The sequence below is a fragment of the Phoca vitulina genome, unplaced genomic scaffold, assembly GCF_004348235.1.
Source record: "Phoca vitulina isolate PV1807 unplaced genomic scaffold, GSC_HSeal_1.0 scaffold5, whole genome shotgun sequence".
Taxonomy (NCBI): Eukaryota; Metazoa; Chordata; class Mammalia; order Carnivora; family Phocidae; genus Phoca; species Phoca vitulina.
The window spans coordinates 31,198,135-31,220,489 of NW_022589708.1; the positions used below are offsets into that span (position 1 = coordinate 31,198,135).

Genomic DNA, 22,355 nt, shown 5'->3' on the forward strand with positions numbered 1-22,355 from the left:
TAAATTTTCATCCCATTATAGTTACTCATTGGATCTTGTTTGGGTATACCTAAACAAATTACTTCAAACTCTAAAATGCATCATTTGAAATATTTTAATTAGTTTCCAATGAGAACTGTTATGCATGAAATATTTATGGGTTTTTTTTTGCAGCAAAACCCTATGACAATGGGAACTTTTTAAACATTAATTTTCAAAATATTCTATGGCCTATGCTTTTTCAAAAGGAGTTATTTTTTATTCATTTTTAAATTAGCACCTTTATTGTACAAGGAGATTATTAAGTGTATGTTTTTGTACTTTAAATATCTACTAGGAAAACCACAGACAACCAAGGAAAAGGAAAAGGTCAACAATTTGGAACATTTTTCTTGCAAAGGAAAAAAATGGGTAACATCTTCAACTACTGCCAAATGGAGTAAAGAAAACAAAAACATCGAACATTATTGCCATCAAGTATAGCGAAAATAAAAATAAAAAAAACTCCCAAGATTTTCATGGTCATTCTCTATTTGATCACAAACTGTTATTCTAGTCTGGTAAAGATCTTGTTTTTAAAGAGTAGAAGAGTGGTTACCAGGGGGAGCCTGGGTGGCTCAGTCGGTTGAGCATCTGCCTTTGGCTCAGGTCATGAGGATCGAGCCCCTCATCGGGCTCCCTGCTCAGTGGGGAGCCTGCTTCTCCCTCTCCCATTCCCCTGCTTGTGCTTTTTCTCTCTCTCTTTCTCTGTCAAATAAATAAATAAATAAAATATTTAAAAAAAAAAAAAAAAAAAGAAAGAAAGAAAATAGGTTGCCAGGGTCTGGGCGGTGGGGGAAATAGGGTGAGCTTGATAGAAGAGTAGTAACTCTCAGTTACAAGATGAATAAGATCTGAAGATCTAATGTATAAAATGGTGACCATAGTTGATAACACTGTATTGTATACTGAAATCTGCTGAGAAGAGAACTTAAGTGTTTTCACCTAAAAAACAGAAGAAATACAGCGGTCTCCTCCTTATCCTCAGGGAATACATTCCAAGACCTCCAGTAGATGCCTGAAACCATGGATAGTATCAAATCCGACATATACTATTTTTTTTTCCTATGTACACATACCTACGATAATACTTAATTTATAAATTAGGCACAGTAAGAGATTAACAGTGACTAATAACAGAATTATAATAATATACTGTAATAAAAGTTATTTGAATGTGGTCTCTCAAAATATCTTACCCTTTTTCTTGTATTTGATGGGAGATGATAAAATGCCTAGGTAATGAGATGAAGTGGTGAATGATGTAGGCATCGTGAGGTAGCCTTAGGCCACTATTTTTTTCTGACCATACGTCAGAAGTCGAAAGGAGGATCATCTGCTTCTGAATCCTGGCACAGGGCGGGGGTTGTTAACTGAAACCTCAGAAAGCAAAAACCAGGATAAGGGGGCACCACTGTATGTGGGGTGATGGACAGGTTAATTGACTCAACTGGGGGACTCCTTTCACAATATGTATGTGTATCAAATCGATGAAAAAGATCTTTATAAAATTAACATTTGTGAATTTCTGGCTACAATTTAAAGCTAAAACTTGAGGAAAATGATGTAAAAATAGCTTAATCATAGTGATAATACAGAAAACTCTGTAACTATGTCCTGTAACCTCCGTTTTATTCCAAAATACGGTTTCATCAATGTGTAAACATGCACAGTTTTACCATAAATAATTTGTAATAAATAATTTACTGTTGATTAGGTCTTCTGGGATATTTCCCTTTTGAGGGCTCATAAAGAAATAGTTCTTCCTCGGGCGCCTGGGTGGCTCAGTCGTTAAGCGTCTGCCTTCGGCTCAGGTCATGATCCCGGGGTCCTGGGATGGAGTCCCGCATCGGGCTCCCTGCTCGGCGGGAAGCCTGCTTCTCCCTCTCCCACTCCCCCTGCTTGTGTTCCCTCTCTCACTGTGTCTCTGTCAAATAAATAAATAAAATCTTTAAAAAAAAAAAAAAAAGAAATAGTTCTTCTTGTATTCCATCACTGAAACAGAATTTAACAAATACCACACCCTGAGATATGGTGCAGATAGATACCTGTGCTAATAGCAAACCTCCTACAATGAATTATTTCATGTTTGTTTCTTCTTGACTTCAGCATGTTTCCTATGCCTCTTCCCTTAATACTTGTTGCCAAAGGAACACATGGGTGTGTCAGTTTCTATGCTCTTGCCAGTATCCCAGCTATTTTAACCTCTGCAGGAAGAACCAGAGGATTTGTCCTTCTACTATCTGCAAAAGACACCTGTAAACATTTATCCTTGTGGTATGTTTATGTAGTATGTGAAGGACAGATTGAATCTTGACTTTAAACATCACTGACAAATTCATAGAGGTTCTTCTTCATGCTCTTCATGCTTCAGGCTGTGGAATGCTGAGTAATGCCCCCATCCTAATCTCTTCATGCTTAGTTTTTTTTCAAATCTTGCAAGGTGATGCCACAAGTAAATGGTAAGACATCAGAACATGCCAACTGAGGGCACCGTCATCAACCCCTGCACGGTGTGGAATTCCCAGCCAGCCCTCGGATACTTCGTGGTTTTTGTACCACACGTGATTAACAGACATAAAGACAGGCATGGGTGTGTCAACCCTTCTCTGAACTATTACAGAAGCTTAAAGTTTTTCTTTTGAAACATACAACGTAAATGAATATAATATATTCTTCCTACAACACAGTGGATCATCTTGCTTGCACCTCATTTTGGAGACCACTCCCACAAGAAATGCTTCGTGAACTAGAAAAGCAGGCAATGTCCAAGTCATTGGAACCACCGTCATCCCACTGAAAATTAAGTCGACTGAGACTACAAATGCCATTTTATTAATCTTTTAGTGATGAGCACACATGTATAAATACAATTTGAGAAAAATATTTTTTGTCAGAATCATCCTAATACACTCCCTTTAAAGTGGCATAAGGGAAAGATATTAATTCCTATGTGTAGTTGGTAAATAGCAAAGTGGCTGTGGAATGCTGAGTAATGCCCCCATCCTAATCTCTGGAACCTGTGATTGAGTATGGGCGGGGGGAAGATGACCTTTTGCTAATAGAGCAGACATGTTGACCATGGGAGTGACATATTTGAAGAGAAGGGATGGATGCTAAAGCAGAATCCTGGATAGGTTGTACTGCAGAGACATCCAAGCCATTGACCAGATGGGGAAGGGGACACCCCAGATGATGCCACCATGTAGGGCTAACCAACTAGAAAGCCCAGAGAGGACAAGAGGGCTGCAGTGACCTTTGGCATAGAAACCAGGGGGAACAAAGTGATCCACAGGGCCACCACAGGGCCATGACTCTGGGGCTGTAAGTAGATACTAATTTCAATGACAAAAATGTTAATTTTCATAGCTGAACTTTACGGTATGAAAATACCACATTTGCTCTCATGTCCCTAATAAAACTGGCACGCAGTGAGTACTCAATAAACGCTTGTTAAGGTGAACTCAGGTAGTGGGAGAAGCTCTTTCCTGTCTTCTCTCCTCTCTGCTCCCATCTGGCCTGCTCTGCATCTAGGAGCTAGATTCCCCAGACTAGAACTTACACATATTCAGAATGAAGGCATCATGTCCGTCTAAAACCTCATTATACCTCTGAACTTGAAACTGCCACCAACTTGGCATTTTATGACTAAGGGATTATAGGGAGCTCATCTGATTTGGAGGCAAGAAATGGATTTAAGAGCACACACAGACTTCCTCTGGCCATCTTTGACGGATGTTTTCCTGCTGCCATGGAACAGGTCAGAAAGGTGAATGAGCTTCTGACAAATATAAGAGGAACTCTCTATTTAGCCTTAAGTGGCAACGGGCAGATCAATGCCTCACAAGCAGGTCTGTGACACTGAAGTCATTACGGATCTAATAAGGCATTTTAGCTTGGGGAAAAAAAAAAAGTAACAGCAAGTAGCATGCAAAAATATGTAAGCTAAAAGCCTGAATTAACCTAGACAACACTGCTGCATTGTTTTCCTGATTTCTGCCAGGCCTCTCCTATGGAATGTTAAATAAATCCTATTTTTTCTCTAATCTAATTTTAATAGCAAGATGCTTTAATAATCTTCCACAAGATTGTGTTATAAAATTGGTGTTGAAAATACTCACTGTCTTGCCACTACTTACCAATACTTACCAGGAAGAGCTTTGAGGATCTTGAATAGTGAAAGCACTAAAAAGCTTCACACAGTTGTCAAATAGAATCTTCAAGAGAGTTAGGGGGTCAACTGAATGTGTTAAACGATATCATGGGATTATAGCATATAAAATCAATAATCTTAAGAAGCTTAAAATTTAAAAAAAAAAAAACAAACAAAAAAAAGAAGCTTAAAATTTAATCATAAAAAGATGAGTATTTAACCCATGGTTTCCTTTCATGAATTTTTATCTAAGAAACCTGAAAAAGTATGAGAGTATTTTGCACACTTTTATATAAACAAAGTATTCACAAATTATCCAGTTTCCCAATTTTTCACCTCATCACCACCATGAACTGATCTTTTATATTTGCTTGAACAGATTAAATTTTCTATCAACTACTCCCTCAAATGGTCCTTTTTGGATATGATAAAAAGAAATACTCTCATTCCTCCCCCTGTGTCTTCTGTATTGTTCTTTAAGAAACTCACTGACAGGTTTTAATTATGAATGCAAGACAGGGTCTTGCACAAAGCAAATACTCAATTTTCTAGGGAATTCACAAAGGCTAACAATGGTACATGTTGTGGACGACTCCCCAACATTTAATCATACTCCAATCAGCAACTGCATGATTTGGAAGTTGGACTCTACTTAAGGGGGTCATGATTACCAGAGGATAGGATTACCCTTGTTTCAAATATAGGCAAATAACCTAAGTCCAGCCAATGAGGAGAGAGGTTTTTCTAAAGGCTTCTGGAAAAGTTCCCCTACACACTTAAGAGCAATGAGGAGTCAGTCTCTCTTCCAGTGCATATGAACGAGGAAGCATGAGGCCTATCAACCATCTTGTAACCATGGTAGTAACTATCCTTGGGATGAGGCCACCCTCATGAATGGCCAAACAGCCTCAGATGAATGATATGGGTCTTTGATGACATTATTAAACTGCTGAATGAATCGACCTTCTTGACATCCTCTCAGGTGAATAAATAAACTTTAATTTGATCAGGCAAATGAACAAATAATGGACACCATTTTTTCTATTTAAACCCAGCTACCTTTAGAGACTTCAGTTCACATGTCAACTTCACAGTATGTCTAAAACAGAGCTCATCTCTAGCAACAGTACCACCTAACCTACCCAAGGTTGAGGTCCCAGAGCTATTCTTTCAATACCGTTTAGGTCTTGTCCCATTTCGGAGTCATGATCTCTCACCTTATTCCCTCTTGCGGTCTCCCCACCCTAGGCCAGACCCTCAGAGCGTTATGGATACATTACCACACACAGACCATCAAGGGATCTTCCCATTCCTCTGTAAAACAGGCCAAATGGTGTATGGTTTTGATGGGAATGCAAAGTAAGGAAACAAACTCTAGGAGTTTGGCCTCCACTCAAATGGTATTTTGTTCCTTCTACATCATCTGCTAAGATTGTGTCTGCTCTGAAAGATGCTGTTCAAATATCAACTCTGCAGGGAAGTTACTTCTACTCCCTTAGTGTAAAAGCCTCGTGGCTTCTCACACACTGTAGTTCCCTGGCCTCTCACACTGGGTACAGAAGTCTTGTGGGTATGTGCTCCTCTTCCCCATAGGAGAGTAAGGATTGCTCTGTATTCATCAAATATACTCCCAGCACCTACGTGCTTTATGACAAGAACTCTGAAGCTGGCTTTTTTCCTGTCTCATACTCACGGATTTTAAGGACAAATTAGGGTTTTTTAAGGCTATTTTTACTGATATGACCTGGGACCTATATTAACATGCGTTTAATCCCTCTTCCAGATTGCAGGGATGGATGTTAAAGTAGAATCCCAGCCCTGCCATATCCTATTAGACCTGTCCCTCAATTCTAATAGGCAGGGCTGACTATTCCATTTGTAGTCATTGGAATCCAGATCATTTCTATTTTTTTTTTTTTTTTTGGTAGTTCTCACCCTGTGATAGAAATGAAAATTAGGTAAAAAGCCACAAGTATATTCTTGAATAGAATAAACTTTCATGCTACTTTCCTTTCTGCATTTAGCACTGCAGAGGTTCCAGGCTTCTCAGGAATCCATCCTTGGACATCTTCTCTAGTTATTCAGAACCCAGGGGAGGTCTTCCCAATTCTCAGCTTAGGTTTTATCTATATCCTGATGGCTCTACATTCATCTCTCCGGCCTGACCCCCTGAACTCCAGACTTGCATAGCCAGGTGCCTACTCCACACTGTCATTAATCATCTATAGACTGTTCCACCTTACCATGTTTAAAAACCAAACTTCTGATCTCCCCGCCCCACCACCCCAAATGTGTTCTACCCACAACCTTATCCATTTCAGAAAATGAAGATTCTAATTTTCAGCTCCTCAAGACAACACTTTAGACTTTGACTCTTCCCTTTCTCTCACAATTCATCCAACCCGTCATCAGATTGTCAGCTTCACCTTCAAGACACAAACACACGCTATCTCATCTGCCCACTCCTCGTTACCTCCCCTACCCCTACCCTGCTGAAGAAAACATCTACTGCCTGGACAATTTCAATAGAGTCCAGACTCGTCTCCCAGCTTTTACCTTTGCCCTTCTGTAGTCTGTTGTTCACACAGTGGTCTGTAGTCCTTATAAAATGGTAATTCATTTCCCTCCTCTGCTCAACCCTCTAATATCTCCCTCTCTCATTCAAAGTAAGAGCCAAAGTTCTGGAAGAGTCTGCTGACCTGTGCCCTCCCTCCCCACATCTCCCATCCTCTTTCTTATTCTGTTCCAACCCCATGGTGGCTTCTTGAACACACCAAATATTCTACCCTAAGACTTCTGCACGTGCGGTTGTCTATGTCTGCCATGCTTTCCCCTCCCCTGTAAGGTTTGCTCCCTCATTCCTTCAGGCTTTGGCTCAAAGGTCAAAGAGGCAGCCTCTGACAAGCCTTTATAATTATAAAAAGCATGGCCAAATTCTCGTTGCCAGCACTTGAGTATCCTCCTTAACACTCTGCATCACTTCTTCTTCATGACCCTTATCATAGGTTACATTTTCAGGCCTTTCTTTATCTTTCTCTCTCCCAACTAGAAATCTAAGCACAATTAAAAGCAAGACTTCAAATTTATGTGTTGTTCTATCTACCGTGCCAAAAAACTGCCAGGGACATAAAGTATGAATAAAAAATATTGAATGACTGCCTCTTTCCTTGTTCCTAGATGAAGCAACACATACTCACAGGTGTATACAGAGGTCCCATAGAACCAGTGTCTTAGAAGAAAACCTCTGAAAACTGTCCTAACAATTTGTACTAACAAAATTGTCATCATTGAGCAAGATAATGTGAGAAACACGAGAAAAAAGTCCTAAGAACATACTGAGAAGAAAAGTCAACAGAAGAGATGAAAAGACAAGAGGCTTAGATGAAAAAGACTAAAAGAAAAGATGTTGGATCAGAAAACTAAAATCACCACGTATGAACTAAAGCTTGCACTAGAGGCCTGAACAAGCGGAATTAACAAGACAGAAATTGAAGCAGTGGTTTATTTATTAATTTTTACAGCTACTACATATTGAGGGCTACTGCACGTCAAGCAGACAAGGCAACAGAAATTCATTTTGGTGAGCATGCACGGAAATGGACAAGCCCACGTATTGTTTGTGGGATCTAAGCTGGTGGCAGCTTTGGCTGGAAGCCACTTTGGCAATATGTACCATGACAGCCTTAAAAAGGCCTATTTTAATCTGAGCTTATATTCTGAGGCAGTAATCTCATATCTATGAAAATATAAAGAAATAAGATATGAGTCCATCACAGGATTTAAATGAGAAATATGTTTATATGGATATAGCTAATCATATTATACATATTAAAATGTTCATTAGAAACAGTTGAAATACACCCAGAATTATCAACTAAACATTAAAAGCACTAAACAGGGCGCCTGGGTGGCTCAGATGGTTAAGCGTCTGCCTTCGGCTCAGGTCATGATCCCAGGGTCCTGGGATCAAGTCCCACATCGGGCTCCCGGCTCAGCGGGGAGCCTGCTTCTCCCTCTGATCCTCTCCCCTCTCATGCTGTTTCTCTCTCGCTCACTCTCTAAAAAATAAATAAATAAATAAAATCTTTAAAAAAATAAAAAAAATAAAAATAAAAAATAAATAAAAGCACTAAACAATGGAGCACTATGCAACTATTAATAAATAAATAGAAACGATTTTAAGAACACAGAAAAATTCACAATCCAATGCTAAGAATACAGGGTAAATAGAGAATGAGTTCAAATAGAGCTCTTGTCTTTGGAGTTTGGGAATTGAGAGTTATATGTATGCTTTGGGGCATTTGATCAATTTTCTTCAATAAGCACATTCTTTTTTTTTAAGATTTTATTTTTAAATAATCTCTACACCCAGCATGGGGCTTGAAATTATAACCCTAAGATCAGGAGTCGTATGCTCCTATCTCCTGAGCCAGCCAGGTGCCCCAATAAGCACATTCTTTATTTCAGATTATTAAAGTAATAAGTACTAAAAAACAAAAGCAAACTAAATTTTTAATTTTCTCCTGTATTAGAGCTTCTTATTTCTAACTGATTCCAAATACAGTTCTCATACCCTAGAATTATCCATTCTACTTTCACTGTTATAAAGGATTCATGCAAGTTGATATTTTTGCTCTAAGCATGCTAAAGTTTTGTATTCTTGCTTCACCATTCCAGATTTTTAAAACAAAGTACATTTGGGTTTTTTTTTCTCTATAGATTTTCTAAACTTACTGCTATTTTCCTTTATCACTGGGGAAGCAGAAGAATAAAGATTTTATCCAAATGATCCAACAATTCACCACTCATTTCACCTCTTACCACAGAAGTGTACAGCATTCAGAAACAACCTTCCATCAAAAATAAAGTTCCTAGTGAAATTTTTCAGTAAAAACAATATCAAGATTATGGTGATAATTTCATAGGTAATCACACATATCTAACTTGTCATATTGTACGGTTTAAATATATGAATTTATTTATATGTCACTTTTTATCTCAGTAAAGATGCTAAATAAAAAATATCAACACAAGTTTAATACTGAAATGGGATTAAAAGGTCTGGGAGGTAGACAAACACATACACACACACAGAAGAAAAAAGAGAACCAGTCCTTAATGCATCAGCAAGTTTATTTACAAACACAGTGAAACAGAAAGGCTTTATTAGTTCCTGGAGAAAACTTTTGGTATACAAACCATGATGATTCTGTATTAATGAAAAGAAGCAGCTTTCTATTGGGCATTGCTTAGTGATCATTCTGGTGAAGAAAATAGAGATCCCCTCATCAAGCAAATAAAATGTCACATATGCTAAAAAAATTTTTTTAAAAAGCACAATATTACATAGATGAAAAGAAGATATAGAAAGCAAATTTGTGGGTAGATTTTAGTGAAATTTTCTATACGGTTCTGCATTAATTTAGTATACATTACAATAAACAGAGCAAACGCAATTATATATTTATATTAACTATTTCAAATAATGTTTCAGAACCTTTTAAAAAAAAAACAATAAAATAACCCTCTTCGAAACACCACTAGAAAGTCAAACTATATCAATATCAGCATCAAAAATATTTTGAAGTTCTTATTTTTCCCTTGTGCTTTTAAGATGTTGAATTCAAAAAGTAAATACTGCACTTCCCCCCCCCCCCACACACACACAGAATCACCTTCTTATAAATAAACAACAACAAAAATACAGGTTCTACCAAGACTATAATGCTCTGATGTAATCTAGAGAGGCAAAAAATTAAAAAAAAAAAAAAAAGTGTTATCCTTTTTAAAAAAAGAGCAAAAATGACATACAACACGTATTTATAGATCTACATCAGCAGCAACCACCTCTTCTTCTATCTGCAACAGTGCTTTCGTATGGAGGCTTACATCACATGGCGGTTGGCCGTCCAGCTGATCAGGCAAGGAGAAAAAAAGAAAAGTACTTAGGATAGAGAAATACTTAGATATCGCCGCCCGGGATACATAGCAGTAATCACTCAGAGAATGGCCCCGTGAGGTAGAAGAGTGACCTGTCACTCACACTTAAGATAAAGCTAGGCAAATCACAGCCTCGGTTCTAGAATCCTTTCTTTGCAAAAATGAAGTAAACATAAACTGCTGATATAGAAATAAGTTACACTCAACTCTCTATTATTGTACTGGAGGAGAGAAAAGGCATGGGCAATTTTCCCCTGAAGATTCCAAAAATCAATTCTATTTGGCTTGGGAATTTGATTCAAGAGAGAAAAGCGCACACACATACACACACCCCCGCCATTACGTGCCCAGCCTTGCCACTCTCCAACCTCAGTGGTCGTACCCAGAAAAGGACTGGACACCAGGGAGCCAAGGTTCACAACCCGCTGACAGATAAAAGAGAGTTGACTGGACTGAAACCATTTTCAAAGCACTCTTCACATAAAGGGCCATGTAAATACCTCAGAGTTCAAAAGCAAATGGTTTTGCTGATACACTTGTAACGCCCTTTCACAATAAGGAAGAAACACATGTTACCAGCATCAAAGTTCAAAATATCACAGCAGTCATGGTTGTCTTTATGTGGCTACAAACGATACGCAATCTATCGGAGCTATCCTCAGTTTGATAACACACAAACAAAAACATGCTTACACAAGTTAGCATGTGAAGTTTTTGAAAAACTCAGTTTTCCCAAAAAGGACACCAAAACACCATAAAATCAGAATTCATGTTCTCCTTTTAAAAATATTAATCATACTAATATATGCTTATATAGTAACAAAGCACAAGCTATTCTTTACTACCTTTTTCAAACCACTGTTTTTAAAGTTGGTCATGTTCTAAGTCACAGAAACAAAGCCCACTGTGAAGTAACAGAAATCAGCTGATAATGAGGGAATGATTCTTAGCCAAGAAACAGAGTACAGTCTACCCAGAAGGATCATTTTAAACTGTCTGTTTGGGTTTGTTGATAGCCTCAAGTCATTAGAAGTGTCTTCTAATGGATGCCGTCCTGACTCAGGCAGGTGTCCCTCTCCAACTCCTTGGCCCCTCAACCCTCCCAAGAGTGGCTGGAGTCTGGAGCGCTGACCCGCTCACCATACCTGCTTTGAAGGGCGGGACACACGAAGCTTCCTAAAGCCTGGAATTCTAAGGCAGGGAGCTTGAGGGGGACATGGCTGCAGATTCAGGGAAATGCATGGGAACCCGTGGTCTCCTTAAAAGACAAGAAATTTTCTCCCTGATTTGCTCTCTTACATTTGAATCTGAGATAGCAGTCGTTGCAGTAGAGTTGGTGGTTTCTGATTCTGACTTCGGCTCCTGAGCTGGAGCCTCCGAGATGACACTCACAGGCCACACACTGAGGGACAAGAAAGAACCACCACAATCAGTCAGTTGGAGAACCCTCAGGGCACTCCCGGGGTGGGGGGGGAGGGGAAATTGAGCAGAATGCAACTTTTAAGCTCTTAGAATTGTTTCAGCAAAGAAAAAAAAAGCCCCAAAGATAATTAGTAGATTAAAATCAAGCCTGCCAGATGAGACATTAAAGAATGCATAAGTCTAATTTTAAGAGCCAAAATGATCGTTCTAAATATACCAAGAGTAAAAATGATCTGCTGATTGGCTGGAAAGAACTGAGTCTTCATTTCTTACAGGGGAATGTGAGAGGATAAGGCATGACATGGAAGAACCAGAGAAGTGAATGGGGAGTGGGGTTCTGGCACTTTCCTCTGAGGTGGGCAACGCCTGGTGGCCTGCTGCCCCAGCTTGGCGAGTGTTTGCACGTGGCACTTGCACTGTGAGAATGCATACATTGGTTCGACATGCCCAAACACTGATTATTTTGACTGGTTCTGTTCTGCCCAGGAACTACTCAAGCCAGCGATACACAGGCTTAAGCAAGCTGTGTTCTGCAGGACTCCAGGAATAAAAACCAGAGTCTCTTTCTGGCACAGTGCAAGTTCTAGAATCACACAGATGTGTCTCTAAAGACAGAGAATGCACAATGAAGTAAATTACAGGTTTAGTTCTTATGTGCAAAAACCCATCAGGTGTAAGCAGGCTTTGCAATCGTAAAAATATTTGACAATGCTCTTCTTTACATACCCTCCCTATCAAAGCTAGGCTCTCAGACACTCCGATTTGCATGTCCCCATGCTGTTAATAACACTGCTAAATTATATTTCAAGTATGCCTGTGACAGCATGTTAAAGAAAGGACATACAAGCTGTAAATTACTCATAGAATCTTAACAGACTAAAGACCAGGAGTGCATACTGTTTCTGGATTTAATTTTTGAGACTAGGTTCAAGATTTAAGAACAGGCAGTTTGCGATTCAAAGTGCAGCACAGACTGACAAAATGTAGCACCGAGTTGGTTAGTGGGACATTCACACCCAGCCCGCCAAGAAGCCATGCGCTCTCCAAGCAAAGCTTTGCGGGCCTGCAGGCTGTTCATCTCGGTCTCACCTTAAAACAATGCAAATGATAACAAAGACCCAGGGACTCGATGATCATGGCAGCTCCTTTGCCCAGAATGTTATTACAGTAGGAGCACACACGCTTCCCACTGACTGACCTAGACGCGGAACGAGAAGGGAATGGAGGCTTTCATCGGCGCAAATCAAGGTTACTTAAAATCACACTCTGGCATTAACATTAATAATTCTTAGGAAAGTATAGATCTGTGGGAGGAAAACTGTCACCAACCAACCAAAGTACGCTGTGTTGTACCTTGAAGGAGCTCCGCGTGGCGGTTCTGAAACCCTTGACACCTCTTCACGTAAATTAACAATTTCAGTGTAATTCATCCATTCTCTAACTCCGGACATTATTCTCCTGAGATCACATCTGTATTCAGCATGAGTCTTCCCCTCCTCTAATCCAGCCAGGTCACCAGCCAAAGCCCAGCCCTCCTCCTGTCACACCCGGCCGGACCCTAGGAGAGCAGCCCCAGCTCCACCCAGAAGGCTCTACGCGCCTCTTCTACCATCTTAATCTTATCTTCCCATTCTCCTCCTCATTCACCTGCTCTTCTAGTTACACAGAAGGACCAGTGCTCTCCCGACGGTGCCTCTGGCTTCCAGGACTGCCTCTGGGAGGAGGAGATGACAAGTGGCTGACAGCTACCATGGACACAGGTAAGGACGGTGGCTGCTTTCCTTTGGATGCAAGTCTCTCCTGTCCCAGGTGGGAAGGTAAAGGTCACTTAGTACCACTGCATCCCACAGTACTGGCCCAGGTTAGTGACTCTGAAAGTACAGAACTGCCAAGGGCCTCACACGAGAGGACCACCTCCGAGACAGAGACCTCTCCAGGGCAGAAGAGCCAACCGCCTGTCTCCTACCTGCTCTCCTAGGGTGGAGCTCTCAGTGAGTAAATGCTGCCTCCTCCCACTCGAGAGCCTTCATCTCTGCCCAACATTTACCACACATTTGCACCCCTTCTGAAGTCAAAGTCTATGATACATATTTTAGAGATCCTGGTACAAGTAACATTATTTTAGATGGATATGTTTTCTTAACAAAATCCCTTGACAGCTAAAAAAACTTCCAGTACTTATCACCGTGTTTTTACTTTTCAGAACCTCACTTGCAACGGAAAATACTATATGCCAGTAGAACTCCCTTCAGATGACAGCAGAAACATTGCTGTGTAGGGCTTCATGAAGCACTGATTATCTGTAGAGAAGCTATGCAAACCTCAAAACCCAACGCGTGTTGATATCTGTGCTTTACTCCACATCAAAAGACAAATGGAGTCAAGACCTATAGTTATAACTCTTACCCAGTACCTGCAAAATATAACCTACAGAATTCAGTTGATGTAGTCTGAACAAAATGTTGGCAAACTAGATAAGAAGCCAGCAATGGTTTTGAAAACCAAAAACAAACAAAAAAAAGCAATATCTAACTACTTAACATTTTTCTATTCAGCTTGTTAAAAGTTCCACAGACAATGGAGCTTGGTTATAATGCTTTCCTTTTCAACTCAGTTCCTATAAAAAGAGTTTGTACTATAGTCTCAATAAAAGTCAAACATTTTACAATACTGCTCTCAGTCATAAACTGCAAATGAATTCATAAGCTACTGTGTATTTTTATGCTTCCGTGCTGAGAATTATACGAGTATGTCTGCACTGACCACAGGCAAAAGCAAACGATACAGTGGCAATGAGGTACACGTTTTAAAGGTCTCCAATGGCTTCACAAGACATCCATAAATGCTCTTAGGGTAGCATGGAAAGCCATTAAGAAGCCTTTAATTGATTTGGTAAAGGAACACTGAATTTGACAGATTCCAAAAGGCTTGTTTTTGGTTTTCACTAGAAAATTTGGACAAGACTTTGGGGAAATTTTAATGAAAAATTCCCCGAGACAAAGGTTCTCACCTGTTGCGGAGCTGGGAGCCCGGCTGTGATGCTGAAGGAGAATGGCTGCGTGGTGTGGGAGAAGGTGCAGCGGTGGTCTTCACGGAACCAGCGGAAGGAGGGGGGATGCTGGAGGATGGATTCCGCATGTAGGCCCGGTTTGACGTGGACACCAGCTGAGGCGGGGGGCGACTGAAGTCTTGAACAGAGGAAGAAGCATGGATTCCTGAAGGCTGATTGAGCCAAGGGGATGGTTTCCAAGAACTGGATCTTGGGGAATCCAGGTTATCTAGAGATTCACCTCTGAAACATGGAAAGAGTTCATTAAGACTATATAATACATTCCCTCTCCGATTTCAGGAGACAAACCATGAGAGACTATGGACTCTGAGAAATAAACTGAGGGTTCTAGAGCGGAGGGGGTGGGGGGACGCCTTAGCCTGGTGATGGGTATTAAAGAGGGCACGTTCTGCATGGAGCACTGGGTGTTATACGCAAACAACGAATCATGGAACACTACATCAAAAACTAATGATGTAATGTATGGTGATTAACATAATAAAATTTAAAAAAAGACTATATAATACATTCAACTAGAATCAATACATCATTATAGTCCCTAAAATACCCATTTTACGTATTTTATAAGTACGTATTAATCTAACAAGTCCAGTTACGTATAAAATTACCTTTAATAAATAGTTTCTTTTCATCAACATCACGATGTTTCATATTCAATTAATCTTCACTTATTTTCATTTTTATTTACTTGGTGCTTAAAGAAAAAACACCGAAGTGGAAAAGAAAATACTAAAAAAAATTTTTTTTAATAAACTACTACCAAGACATACATTCCTCCTTTAAATCTTCAATGGATTAGACATATCAATCTTAATTTTTGAAGCCCAACCAAAAGAAAAATACCATTTAGGCACTTACATATGTCAGGTATTAGACTAAACATGGTCACAAAATTTTTAACTTATTTAATCTTCACAACACTTTTTTTTATATCTCTAGAAGTTAACTTGCCCATATGAAAAAGAGCTAGTTAGTGGTGGAACTGGCTTTCAAACCAGTGTCTCCTTGATTCCAGAGTAATCCAAATAATTCCTACTCTACAGTCCTCACCCTCACCCCAAACCCTGAATTTAATCAACTGTCTAATGTCCATCTTATAGAAGCATTCACCAACCACTGCCCTTAAAGTGAATATGCATTTAAAATAGAGTTGGGGCACCTGGGTGGCTCAGTCAGTTAAGTGGACGACTCTGGGTTTCAGCTTAGGTTGTAATCTCAGGGTCCTGGGATCGAGCCCAGCATCGAGCTCCACACTCAGTGCAGAGTCTGCTTGGGATTCTCTCTCCCTCTCCCTCTGCCCCTCCCCTGGCTCTCTGTGTCTTTCTCTCTCAAATAGATAGATATATAGATAAATAAATAAGATGCTCAAAAATTATTTAAAAAAATAAAATCGAATTTAGCTCACAAACTGATTTAAATACAACTTTCAGAAAATCTCTCTTGAATGAATTCAAGTGCTTACATTAATTCTGATCTACAAAGATTGACTCGAAATTACAAATGGTTTATTTTTTTTAGAAGATTTTATTTATTTATTTGACAGAAAGAGAGAGAGAGAGCACAAGTAGGCAGAACGGCAGGCAGAGGGAGAAGTAGACTCCCCGCTGAGCAGGGAGCCAGATGTGGGCCTCGATCCTAGGACCCTGGGATCATGACCTGAACCGAAGGCAGACGCTTAACCAACTGAGCCACCCAGGCATCCCTAAGTGGTTTATTTCTAACAGGTCAATTTTGTTATTACATTTAAAACTTGAACTCTTATCCCAAGTTTGAAATATGTATTTTTTTTTAAAGATTTTATTTATTTATTTGACAGAGAGAGACACAGTGAGAGAGGGAACACAAGCAGGGGGAGTGGGAGAGGGAGAATGAGGCCTCCCGCAGAGCAGGGAGCCCGATGTGGGGCTCGATCCCAGGACCCTGGGATGATGACCTGGGCCGAAGGCAGACGCTTAATGACTGAGCCACCCAGGCGCCCCTATTTTTTTCTTTTAAAATTATAGAACTACTACATCATTGTGATGAGAAAGACCCAAGCAATATAGAAGGGTACTTGAGGGAAGAATAAATTTTCCCTCCACCCTCACTTACCAAAATTTACCTGCTCTAATTCCCAGAGGTAACCACTGTTAGCTTCTAGACTTTTTCTGTTACATACAGATTTTCATACGGAGACAAATTTACGAGTAGAGCCATGTCTATATACATATGCAATGGGTTCATGAGTTTAACACTCTTAAATGGGATTACTCTACAATGCATACTCTTCATAACTCACTTTATTCCAGGTAATATATTATCTCAGAGCTATCTTCAAGTCAGTTCACACAAAGACAGCACTTTAGAGGGCTCCAGTGAATCATCCTCCTGGTATCCATGCCATTGTGTGGTCCCCTCCCACTGATTCTCTGCTTGGCCATATGACATGTTAGGCCAATGGGACATAAGCAAACATATACAAATGGAGGTCTGTAAACACTTGCACATTAGGGCTTATCTTCCGCAAGCTTTTCTCTTTGAATCCAGGTGCCATGTCATGAGGCAGCCCAAGCAGCTATGTGGAGGGGTCGCGAGGGAGCAGAAGCTCCTGACCAGCAGCTCCCCACCAATAGCTCCCGAGGACCTCTCAGGACAGCATCAACATCAGGGGTACAGCAAATTATAGCTCACTGTCAGGATATGTACAGATCGTGAGCTAAGGGTAATTTTAATTTTCAAATGGTCATAAAAAAAAAAGAATATGTGACAGAGACTGACGTGGCCTACAAAGCCAAAATTATTTACTATCTGGTCCCTCATACAAAAAAAAAAAAAAAATTGCCAACCTCTACTCAAAAGGACTGTAACTGTCCAAGTGCCCCAACCAACATCATTCAAAGAGCTGCCCAGTCAATTTTGATATGATTTGTGATAAGGCAGAATACTATACTACTATAAAAGAAAGAGACATTGCTGTATCGTACACCACCTCAAAACTTAGTGGGTTTATCAATGTGCCACTATTTGTTTAGCAAGCACTAAGTACTCTTAGTAATAGATACTCTGCTTCTTTTCTTTTTTGCCAATAATATTTAAGAATATATCCTTCAGTATATCTTTGCATACTTATCCAAATACAGTCAGAAGATAAAGTGCCAGGAACTAAATTGCTCACAGGGTATAGACATAAAAACTTTTGTTTAATAAACACTGAAAAACTTTCCACCCAACTGAGAACAAGAATTCCTGTTTCCTTATACCACTGTCAATACGGGATTGAGTTAATCAAACATTTAACTCTACAAATCTCATAAAGAGATACAGGATTGTTGTTTAGGAGTAGTGCTGATCTTTTAAATGTTTACTGACTTTGTTTCTTTTTCTATGAACTCTCTGCTCATATCACTTGTCTCTGTTTCTATAAAGTTGTCACACTTTATTTACTGATTTACAAAAGTTACGTAAATTGAGTTAAATAGCCCTTTCAAATGTGTTACAAATTTTCCTCAGTTTGTCACCTGTGAAAATACTTAATAAAAGTAGCTTCAGTATTCATTTACCCAAGATACATCTTTCAGAATATTCATCTTCTCATCTCCAATTAATTTATATCTATATTTTTTAAAGTTACAAAAATTAGGTTTCACACTTTGTGAACATTATTATCATGATTCCAATCGAACCATTATCTCCTTATAAAAAAAAAAAAAGAGGCTTAATTTTCTTTTTCAGTTCAGCAGCCAAGGAAGGACATTCAAATGCTTGAATTGCACTTCAGAGTTCTACATCCAGCTTTGCAACCTATTACCATGTGGTTTTGTCCAAGTGTATTCCCCGCTTGAGCCACAGTTTCTCCATATGGAAAAACAGCATCACTACCCCTGCGTCAAAACATTTTCCCCAGAGCAAGTCAGATGATGGAGACAAAGTAACAGGCATATGTGTGGCACTCAATACATGCTCGATCACATATGCCCAATGACATTCGCTACACTTGCCCTTCTCCACTAACTCAGATAAGACAAGAAGAAATTATGACATCTCTCCTGTCCAAGGTAACCAGCATGTCTAGAAATTAAACATCTGCTTCAGAGTACAGAAGAGGAAATAACTCCTAAAAAGTCCCGCACCTTCTCATAATCCCAGGCAGACAGATCGGCTCTTTATGTACACTGGAACTGCGCTGCCGGATCCAGCTGTTGTCATTGAGAAGAGATGTTCTCTTCCTCATTTCTTGAAGAATTTGTTGTCTCTCTAACTCTGCTTCCGATGGGACTTGTTCCTTCTTGGAGCTCCTCTGTGATGAGCTAGTGCTCCCAATTTGGTCTAAATATTTATTGCCTCCTAAATTAAAAACACATCAGAAGCTGTAGGATTAGCAGGTTATTAAAGGTGGGGGGGGGTGATTGTGGATAAACCTCCAAATACAATGTAGCAAAAAATGTGACATTGTACACATATGTAACTTCAATTCTCAATGAGACCGCTGCATGGGAACCTAAAAGTCAAATCTGCGATTCCTGGAAATTCCAGTTCCACACCCAGAGGCATGCCACAGAGCGCACTTAGGAAGACTTAAGGAGGCTGCCCAAAAAAAGAAACAACCAGCATTGATTTCAGGACTATTAAGTTACAAAGTGCTCGCCTACAAATAATTTCTCTTCCACTTGTCCCTTCCTTCTGAAATTAAATCAATCAAACACATGCGCTCATTGAAAACTTGCTGTGACAACGCCTTCGAAAACTTACACTCCCCCTGGGGAGAGCAAGACTTATATGCCTGTTTCTCCAGCTGACTCCACTCAAGTCTTCCTGGTATAAGTTCTACAATAAGCCATGACAAATTGTAGGAATGAGAGCACCTTCAACCACTAAAATAGCTTTTGTGAGACTGGAAAATATCGAAGTAACCCAAATGTTAACCAAGGACTGTTAACAGACTTGTTTGTCCTATGAGAAACTGACAAAGCTATAATTTGGATGTTGAATATATGCATGACAATTCAGTTAGGTTTTATCCTGAAGGCTTTGTCTCATTTTGGATTTGCTGATTAATTTCTGATTTGGGTAAAACGTCTGTAACTTTGAAGTTTCTTCCCCCTTTAATTTGGATTAGGAAATTCCATCTCAGGATTTCCTTTCACTCTCCAGATTTACCACTATTATTAATTTTTCTAAATTCACAGTGCATTTCTGCCTTAGTTCATCTTCCAGCAAGCAGTGAACAAGGCCAAAGTTTTCTCATGCCCACCTATATTTACCTTTGTGGGTGCCCACAGCCTATCAATTTGGTCAGATTTTAAATTAAATATTTCCTATTTTAAAAGTGCCTTATTGGCATAACCAAGTTTTTCAATAAAATATTTCATAAGTTCACTGCCTGCTCGTCAAGAGCTTAGGGTTAGTAGAGGGAAGAAAACACATACTGAAGATCGAAGTACTTAAAGTACTGATTGATTTTAATGGTGGCTAGGGACAAATTCAAGGGCAAAAGAAACCCAGAAATCCAAACAAGTAAGACCAGAGAGCATCTGATCAATTGGCAACTGCGAAAGAGAAAATTCTGGTTTTAGTTAAGGGTCCCTAATAGCAAAAAGAGCAAAAGAGCTGGAAATTTAAAGTAGGACCAGATAATGGAAGCTCCTAAGTGTTAAGGAGAAGGAGTGATCATAGGACCTAATAGAAACTAAATTTTACAAGCTGTAACCAGAGGTTACACACTAGCTTCCACCTGACCATTTAAGGCCTGTAGATGTGTGGTTTGGCTCACAGAGGGCTTTAAATTTTATTTATCCTTGTCAGCGCTTAAAAGATAACATGAAAATCCACATTGTTTTTAACTTCTCTTTAACCACAGAAACACTGGCCTTGCATTCTCCCACATGGCAAGGGCAGGCTTGCATTCTTCCACGCGGCTACCCACTCAGTGGGCTTGTCCACTAAATTCACCCCAATCCTCACCTGGACCTTCATTCATTTATATAACTGACTAGCAAGCACCCTGCTTTGCCCAAAACCTGGTAAGCAAACGCTGCTTAAAATCATGCTTTTTGCTTAGTGGTTTTTTTTCCCTTAGTTGTGTAATTTCAGTTACATGCATTCCTAAAAATACACTTTATACTAACAATATCGGGTTCCAAATCATTTTTGCCAGGTTAGCAAAATCATTATCATTTTGGACTTTTGGACATCTTGACACTTAAATGTACAATTTCAAGTTTATAAACAATTTTTAAGTCCCCTGGTATTCTGCAGAAAACTTTTCTGTCCCATTTCCTTGGCTGCAAGATAAAATCTATACAAAACTATCAATAATACTGAAAAATTTCCACATGTTTCATTAGCTATTTAAAACCATTTTAATCTCCCAGTACTCCCTCCATTATAAAGTAAAGCCAAAATAAACATAAGTTAGTTTTGTTTTTATACACAAGTCTAAAAATACTTGGTATTTTAATTATGTTATCTTAATGAATCTGAAATATATTGACTTTAAAAATACTATCATAGCATGTGATAGCATAAACAAGCAACTGTGCTGAAGAATTTGGAAAAAAAATTCACATTTACCATTTTTATTTGTAGGGTAATCATTCAGTTCAGTTGTGGATCTGGATTTATTCCTATAACACAAAATACAACATATTATAGACATCTCATTAAGAACATCTTTTTTACATTTATGATGTAAAAACGCCAAAAAGATTGCTTTTTAAAGCAGTTGATTTAATTCCTGCATCTGTTGAAAGCTACATTTATCTTCTTAATAAGGAATTTTTCATGTTGTACAAGGTAGCAGAAAACAGTGACGTCTCTAAATGAGAGAAGAGCATGTGAAGAATATGCAAAGATCCTCTCCAGTTTGTAGGATGACTAAGCCTGTGATTTTTTACCAATTTGCATACTTTGATTCCCTCCAGATCTCAACCACACAGGCTGTACCAGCATGTCATCAGATCACCTAACACCATACTGTCCTTTCCTTCATGCTGCCCAAGGGTCAAGAAATCAATTTTGGGGGTACTTCCTCCAAAACAGCTGCTGACCAAATGCTACCTTAGCTGTGCAAAGAGGTATTCAAGCATCCTGGCACAGGCAACCTCTGAAGATAACTGATTTTGTAATGGCAACATTTAAGTTTCTGTATCGACCAACGCTGGTCTCATTCTCACTTTACTAAGCACCATAACTTCAAATAATAGTGGTAATAATGAATAATATACATTATCATATGTATACATTACATATGTACATGCATACAATGTATATGCACATGTATACAACATATAATAAAGTATAATACATAATGTATCGCAACTGCTGACAACTTTCATGAGTGGTTTCATTTGTATTAACATAGAAAATAATTTTATTGCAACATGTCCAGCCACACCCTTTAACGCCTCTAAGGCATGCTGTACCTCAACTGCCTGGCAGTGTTCTGTATTTTCCAGGATTTGTTAAGTTTCTTCTGCAATATAATTATTGCCTCCAGGTTATAAGCTACATAAAGATTATAAATATATAAATAAATGCATATCTTTAAAAAAAGAGAGATACACATTTAATGATCCACAGTTACCCAGAAATCTTCATTATAAATAAGAGCATCCACCACTAAAACTTTTTCTAGCTTAGTGTCAGCCCATTACTACCTATATATTAATTTTCCCTATCTACTCGGAGTCCTACTCAGTCAGCCTGGTTGCCTGTAGAGATGAATCTTTCCATATCTCTAAGGTAACTTCCTAAGGAAGAAATGTCAGCTCTGAA

At 39.1% G+C, this 22,355-nt stretch overlaps 1 protein-coding gene across 6 annotated transcripts in view; it reads right to left on the reverse strand.

Annotated features, from left to right (window-relative positions):
* Window positions 1–9,286: 9,286 nt before the first annotated feature.
* LMO7 (LIM domain 7) overlaps window positions 9,287–22,355 on the reverse strand; it is a 197,782-nt gene continuing 184,713 nt past the window's right edge. For 5 of the 6 annotated variants that reach the window (XM_032402836.1, XM_032402833.1, XM_032402837.1 and 2 more), the window contains 6 exons: window positions 21,153–21,205; window positions 18,713–18,926; window positions 14,544–14,825; window positions 12,623–12,731; window positions 11,411–11,513; window positions 9,287–10,084 (listed from right to left, as the gene is read on the reverse strand). In XM_032402836.1, coding sequence (XP_032258727.1) covers window positions 10,062–10,084; window positions 11,411–11,513; window positions 12,623–12,731; window positions 14,544–14,825; window positions 18,713–18,926; window positions 21,153–21,205 — 784 coding nt within the window. In that variant the 3' untranslated portion in view covers window positions 9,287–10,061. The remainder of the gene's footprint in view (window positions 10,085–11,410; window positions 11,514–12,622; window positions 12,732–14,543; window positions 14,826–18,712; window positions 18,927–21,152; window positions 21,206–22,355) is intronic. The other variant, XM_032402839.1, reaches the window with a different exon arrangement.